The following is a 7,500-nucleotide window of genomic DNA, read 5'->3' as shown; positions in this document are numbered from 1 at the left end:
AATTAGGATGAATGATTCGCTCTGGAGAAGAGGCCGTGCACGCACCATAGCACGAACTGCGCGTGCGTGGCAGAAGAAGAGGGACAAGATAGATCGCTGAAAGAGGCTGAGGGTTATCAACCTTATTTATAACTTTTACTCACTTTCACAAATAAACACACACACACACACACACACACACACACACACACACACACACACACACACACTAAAATAGGCGCATATACAATGGTTTTCTTACTCTCTCTCTCTCCTCTCTCTCTCTCTCTCTCTCTCTCTCTATCTCTCTCTCTCTCTCTCTCTCTCTCTCTCTCTCTCTCTCTCTCTCTCCTCTCTCTTTTTCTCTCTCCTCTCTCTCTCTCTCTCTCTCTCTCTCTCTCTCTCTCTCTCTCCCTCCCTCCCTCTCTCTCTCTCTCTCTCTCTCTCTCTCTCTCTCTCTCTCTCTCTCTCTCTCCTTCTCTCGCCCCTTCTCTCGCTCCCTCTCTCAGTCAGACACTGTTTTTCTCTATATCTCTCCTTTACTCCCTCATCACCCCCCCCCCCCACCCCTTCTGTTTCACAGGCACACAAGCACACCCACAGCCCAATCACACACCCTCCCTCTCCCCGCCCACAGCCACACCTCCCCTCGAAAGCCCCCCTCCCCCCCAGAAGCGCCACCCCAGCCACACTAACCCTCACCTGGGAAGTTGAGTTTGATTTGGTGTTCCAGACCCGGACCCACATAGTGCTGCCTGTTGCTCAGAGGGTCCAAACCCTCACCTGGAAAGTTGAGCTTGTCTCCGCTGCGCAGATCCTCACCTGGAAAGTTGATCTTGTTGTGTCGATCCAGGCCCGAATACTCCCTCAAGTTGCGGACTTTCGAGCCCCAACCGGTCATAAAGAGCACGATGCAGCCATCGGGGAGCGTGCCGTACTGGGCCTCCCACATTTCGAGGTCCCGCACTTTTATCTCGTAGTTCTTTACACCGGAATTCTGGACGTGGTGAGTCACGTCGATCAGTACGGCTGCGGAGGACAAGGAACGGTCTGAGTTGTATCTTTATTTCATCGATATAACAGAGACTTTATCTCTCTCTCTCTCTCTCTCTCTCTCTCTCTCTTTTTCACTATATATATATATATATATAAAAGTGCGTGTGTGTGTGCTTGTGTGTGTGTGTGTGTGTGTGTGTGTGTGTGTGTGTGTGTGTGTGTGTGTGTGTGTGTGTGTGTGTGTGTGTGTGTGTGTTTATCTGTACACACACACACACACACACACACACACACGCACACACACACACACACACACGCACACACACACACACACACACACACACACACACACACACATATATATATATATATATATAAGTTTATATATATGTATATATACATATATATGAAAGGAAAACTGGCACATTAAGAAAAGAATATGTATCGTAACGTTTCGAACTCTTCACGATTCCTCTTCAGACAAAAAATTAACCGAAATGGATCCATTTTGGTTTATTATTCGTCTGCAGAGGAACACGTGAACAGATCGAAACATTACGATTTATATTATTTTCTTACTGTGGCAGTTTCATCTTTGTGTACACAAAGATATATATATATATATATATATATATATATATATATGTTTAACACACTTACACACACACACACACACACATATGCGTATGCATGTGTGTGTGTGTGTGTGTGTGTGTAAAACATACACATACACATACACACACACACACACACACACACACACACACACATATGCGTATGTATGTGTGAGTGTGTGTGTGTGCGTGTAAAACATACACACACACACACACACACACACACACACACACACACACACACACACACGCACACGCACACGCACACGCACACACACACACACACATATCTACATACACGTATATGTATACATATATAATCGCGAAATTATAATGAATATGACATTATTTATAATACTAAATCAATCATGAAGATCACAATATCAAGGATTTTGCATCTAATCTGCATCATATTGTGCATGATCACTAAACAGAATATAGCCAACCTACCCTATTGTTATCTCAGTGATAGCATTTGAATTCCAAGTGCCAAGGTGAAGGCGCCTAATCAAAGCATGTCTCATGAAATATGTATTATGCACTGTTCTCTCTCTCTCTCTCTCTCTCTCTCTCTCTCTCTCTCTCTCTCTCTCTTTTTCTCTCTCTCTTTCTCTCTCTCTTTTAAGTTGCTATTCCTTATGCGGCTAAACATTTATGCAGATGTGTAGCTGTTGACAGTGATTTCAGGATATTTATAGTGTCTGTCTGTTAAATGGCAGCGCGTGGTTACTCGTATAGATGAACTCTCACTAACATTTTGATTACCACTAACATATTCCAATATAACACATATCTTAACACTAGCAATACTAAGTACCTTTACCATTAGATGCATGTCGGTGGTATACTACAATAATTAGAGAATAGATTTGGAAAAATTACAGCTTTGTTGATGGTTGATAATTCTTGTATATTTTCCGTTCCCTAGAGAGTGGAAATGGTTGTTCTGATCAGAGGGTTACATGTGAATAAATAAGGCCTGTTTCAGATGCATCGATTTTTCACCTTGAATCATAAAAGCTACAAAGGGGCCATTTTCACTTGACTTGATTTTCCTGTCTACGGTGTGAAAAGTATTGCAAGTGTACATTTTTTTTTCCTACTTCGTCCAACATCCCTTCAAATGTAAACTATACGACAACTGCTCAACACGTGTTTTTCCAGTTCACATCGAACGCCAGGAAATCGATTTATCTGAAAGAAACTTATATTCAGTGAACAACGGCGTCTGCTACGGAGGGCAGGAAGTCGTACCGCTGGATGTCGAAAAATCGATGCGTCTGAAAAGGTCCTTACTCTCCATGAACCCGTTGTGGTCGAATCGGGGTCTCATTGGATACAAACCCCTGCCACATACAGCTTGTCATACGCTTAGATCAGACCTGGTATAGAAGTCCAAAGAACGCGAACTTATGACACGAATCCCTAAAAGCTTCGTGGACTTTCCTCCTCATCTCCCACTCACCAGGAACTCGCCACAGCCTCCTGATAGGGACGGAATCGAGGGTCCAGCCGCGCTCAGAGAAGTGCACAGGGGCGTCGATGTGTGTGCCAGAGTGCTCGCTGGCACTGAAGTCGTTCATTTCGACCCTGCGGAAGGGAGGTTTGGTAAGAATAGTTTGGATTAGTAAAGTTGTTAAGATAAATTGAGTTTAGAGATTACATCTATACTGCGGCTGTGGCATTGCAATTTCTACGATTGTTAGTAAAATGTCTGTGTTGACACTAATCAGTCAGAGATAGCAATAATTGAATATATGAAATCAAAACTGGCATCTTCTTTTTATATATTCCTAGAATCTAAGGAAAAAAAAAAAAGTAATTATTACATATCTTTATACGTTTTTCATCACCTGCGACATTCAGTCATTTATTGCGACAAACATTTCAGATGAAGAAATACCTGCTTATTTTGTTCGGTTCCTAATCAATATTTGTGAATTTAAGAAATAGTGAAAATGAAAGTAATAGGAATACGTTTAGGTAAAACGCTCCTTTTCCCCTCCCACCTAAAAAAAAAAGGTGGACAAGAAGTTTCCCCTTCTCTTTGTCTTTCTTTTTTCTTTTTGCCTCTTTTTCCTTTAAATTCAGATTAACCTCCCCCTCCCCCCCTCTCTCTCTTTCTCTCTCTATATATATCTTTCTCTCTCTCTCTCACTCTCTCTCTCTCTCTCTCTCTCTGTCTCTTTCCTCTCGCTCTCTCTCTCCTACTCTCCCCCCTCTATCTCTCTTTCACTCACTCTCTCTCTCTCTCTCTCTCTCTCTCTCTCTCTCTCTCTCTCTCTCTCTCTCTCTCTCTCTCTCTCTCTCTCTCTTTCTCTCTCTTTTTTTTTCTCTCTCTCTCTCTTTCTCCCCCCCCCCCCTCTCTCTCTTCCTCCCTCCCCCCCTCTCTTTATCTCTCTCTTTCTCTCTCTTTCACTCTCCTCTCTCTTTTTTCGCTCTCCTCTCTCCCCTTCTCACTCCTCTCTCTTTCCCTTCCGCTCTCTCTCACTCTCCCCCCTACTTCCTCTCTCTCTCTCTCTCTCTTTCTCCCCTCTCTGCCCCTTATCCCTATCTCCCCCTCCTTCTCCTTCCCTTCTTCCCTCCCATTCATTGCCAAAAAAAAAATGGTGGAAAAGAATTTTCCTCCTTTCTCTTTGGCTCTTTTCCTTTCTTTCTCTCCTTGTCAATCAGTCAGTATAATCTCCCCTCTCTTTCTCTTTATCTTGCTCTCTCTCACTCTCTCTCCTACTCTCTTTCTCTTTCCCCTTATCCCCCCCCCCCCTTTCCTTCCCCTTTCCCCTTCTTCCCTCCAACACGCAGCCTTACCACAGTCCATATTTGTTCACGCCTTTCTTCACAATCCGATGGGAAAAGGGTGTGAGTTTGGGCGAAGTTGGCGCATCGAGGTTGAAAGTGTAGGAGAGTTCCACCAGCTCTGAGGAAGCGATGCCCAACACGGCCAAGGCGATCCAGGTCTTCGCCCACAACGAAAGGGAATTCATCTTTGGCGTCTGGGGGGAAAAGGAGCAATACGTTAGCTTACCCGTTTGTCTTTCTAATTAACCTAGCGAAAATGGAGGGGAAAAAGGGAATTCATCTTTGGCGTCTGGGGGGAAAAGGAGCAATACGTTAGCTTACCCGTTTGTCTTCCTAATTTGCCTAGCGAAAATGGAGGGGAAAAAGGGAATTCATGTTTGGCGTCTGGGGGGGAAAAAAAGAACGTTAGCCTACGTGTTTGCCTTTCTATTTTGTCTAGCGAAAATGGAACTACACAAGGAAGTTCATCTTTGCCGTTTGAAGAAAAGAAAAGGGCAAATCATTAACTCATATGTTTGCTTTTTTATATTGTCTAGCGAAAAAAAGAGGGGAGAAAGGGAATTCGCATTTGACGCCTTGGGAAAAAAAGAGCAAACCGGTAGCTTACGTGTTTACCTTTCTAATTTGTCTAGCAAAAAATTAAGGAAAAGAGTGAATCTATCATTGGCGTTTGGGGAAAAAAAAGCATAACGTTAGCTTACGTGTTTGCCTTTATATTTGGTCTAGCGGAAACGAGGGGGGGGGGGAAAGAAATTTATGTTTGACGTTTGAGTGAAAATCAAGAGCAAAACGGTAGCCTACGTGTCTAAGGAAGAAAAAGAAGGAATTTATCTATGAAGTTTGGGGAAAAAAGGGCAAAACGTTAGTCATATGTTTGCTTTTCTATATTGTCCAGCGAAAAAGGAGGGGGAAAGGGAATTCATGTTTGGCGTTTGAGGGAAAAAAGAACAAACAATTTGCTTACTTATTTGCCATTCTATTTTGCCTAAGGGAAAATGATGGGAAAACTTTAGGTTATTTATTTGCCTATCTATTTGCACAGGGAAAACAGGAAAGGGTTATTAATTTGCTTAACTATTTGCTTAGAGGAAAAGAAGGAAAGCGTTAGCTTATTTACCTGTCTATCAACTTTCTAGGGTAAAAGGGAGAAAGCTTTGGTTAATATAACGGAAATCTAGGGTAAAACGTTAGTTTATTTATTTGCCTATTAAAAGCCAAGCAATAAAGAAAGGAAGCGTCATTCAGTTGCGTATCATATACAACTTTTACTTAAACTTTTTCCAAACTGCTTGTCTATTTTAGGAAGAAGATCGCGTTTATGTTTCTTTTCTCATTTGTTTATCTATCTATTTGTTTTTGTTGGTAAATGCTCACCCAGCAACTTACACAAGCCGCTGGAGTAATATGGTTCACCCAATTGGTTTTGACAGTAATAATAATAATAATAATAATAATAATAATAATAATAATGATAATAAAAATGATAATAATAATAATGATAATAATAATAATAATAATAGAATAGATAAAATACAGTGTTGTAAAACAACAACCTTGTTAGCTGTGGATTTTAGAAGACCCATATGTAAACATGAGTATTCTGGTTGAGCTGAAAAGAAAGAAAGAAAGAAAGAAAAAAACAAAACAGATAAATAAACAGACAAATAAATAAACAAATAAAGGGAATTGGAGTAGCCGGGTTGAGTTGCCAGTGATTTATTTTCTTGATTTTTTTTTTTTTTTTTTTCGTTATCCATATTTCCATTCGTCGTTTTCAATTAACTTTTTTCTTAAATATATATCTTCATATTGATTGGGGGGGGGGGGGTTATAAGTGTGTTTCTGTGTGTCTGTTACATTTCTTTTTCTGTGAAGTCGGAAGAATGATAGTCTTTAGCTACTCTAGAGGAAAATAATTAATATCAAGTAACTTTGCTATCAATTTACTAATCTGTCTGTCCATTTGTCTGTCCGTCTTTCCGTCTGTCTGTCTCTCTGTCTCTCTATATCTGTATTTATTCATATATATACACATATGTATATTTCTGTCGATCTATATGTCTATCTATCTATCCATCTGTATGTATACACATCTATTTATCCATGCGTGTGTGTTTCTGTGTTTGTGTCTAAATGTATATGTGCGTGACTGTGCTCCTACATCGCAGAGAACCAACTCTAAGGTTTGTCCCCCTTTTGTGAATTACTGACACCTTGATGTGGGTGATTCACCTGGCGTAGTGAATGCGCGGGCACCTCCCAGGACAAAAAAGCAGAACTGTCAAAGGGCCGTTGGCTCGTTTCCCAGGAGAAGAGCCAGCGAGGGGAGGCCGGCACTGCCACGCTCCCGTGCCCATTGGGGCGCTCAAGACGCTGAGGCACTGTGGGTGTGTCTGTGGCATGCACGCACGTATGTTTGCACACTCTCACACACAAACACACACACACACATTTATGTATTTATGTATATAAGCATGTATGTATGCATTTATGTGTATATATACATACACACACACACACACACTCGTTTATATGTGCATGTGTGTGTGTGTGTGTGTGTGTGTGTGTGTGTGTGTGTACCTGCGTGTTTGCGCGTGTGTATATGTATGTATGTATGCATAAGCAAATTTTTATACATATTCGAAAAGAACTCACCGCTCTCAAATGCCCCTGAGCGTCGAACCCGCACTCCGAGCCCCTCCCTGCCGGCGAGCGCACATGCAGAAGCCCCGTCTATAGCAGATGCGTAACGAGACAAAGCTAGTTCGGATCAAACGCGTATTTACGTATTTATATCATCTTACTTCCATTTCATTCCCCGTCACTGATGTCGACGATCATTCTATTGACGTCTGAATGTCTTGTCACATTCCATCGCCGTACCTTAATTATATGATTAAGCCGATATCATCTCGTTTATAAAGGTTTAGTAGCGGGCGAATACTTTCAGAATTAAGACGGCGTGTTCCTCTTATACTTTGGCGATGGGAATGAGAGGGTTGGGTCATGCAAGATATATTTATTTTCTTAATTTTTTAAAAACTATTTTATCTAGTTTTTTTCTTAGATTCTTTCTTATGTAGTCTTCTTTATTTTTTTTCCCCTCATGTAT

At 41.4% G+C, this 7,500-nt stretch overlaps 1 protein-coding gene across 3 annotated transcripts in view; it reads right to left on the bottom strand.

The window, feature by feature from the left end:
* LOC125036114 (isatin hydrolase-like) overlaps positions 1–7,500 on the bottom strand; it is a 31,147-nt gene that overhangs the window by 5,006 nt on the left and 18,641 nt on the right. For 2 of the 3 annotated variants that reach the window (XM_047628528.1, XM_047628527.1), the window contains exons 2-4: positions 4,398–4,582; positions 3,055–3,179; positions 682–1,008 (exon numbers count right to left, since the gene is read on the bottom strand). In XM_047628528.1, the coding sequence (XP_047484484.1) occupies positions 682–1,008; positions 3,055–3,179; positions 4,398–4,573 (628 nt within the window). In that variant the 5' untranslated portion in view covers positions 4,574–4,582. The remainder of the gene's footprint in view (positions 1–681; positions 1,009–3,054; positions 3,180–4,397; positions 4,583–7,500) is intronic. The other variant, XM_047628530.1, reaches the window with a different exon arrangement.

Source organism: Penaeus chinensis, chromosome 20 (genome assembly GCF_019202785.1).
Source record: "Penaeus chinensis breed Huanghai No. 1 chromosome 20, ASM1920278v2, whole genome shotgun sequence".
NCBI lineage: Eukaryota > Metazoa > Arthropoda > Malacostraca > Decapoda > Penaeidae > Penaeus > Penaeus chinensis.
The sequence above is the reverse complement of the archived record's forward strand: the minus strand, read 5'-3'. Positions and strand labels throughout refer to the sequence as shown.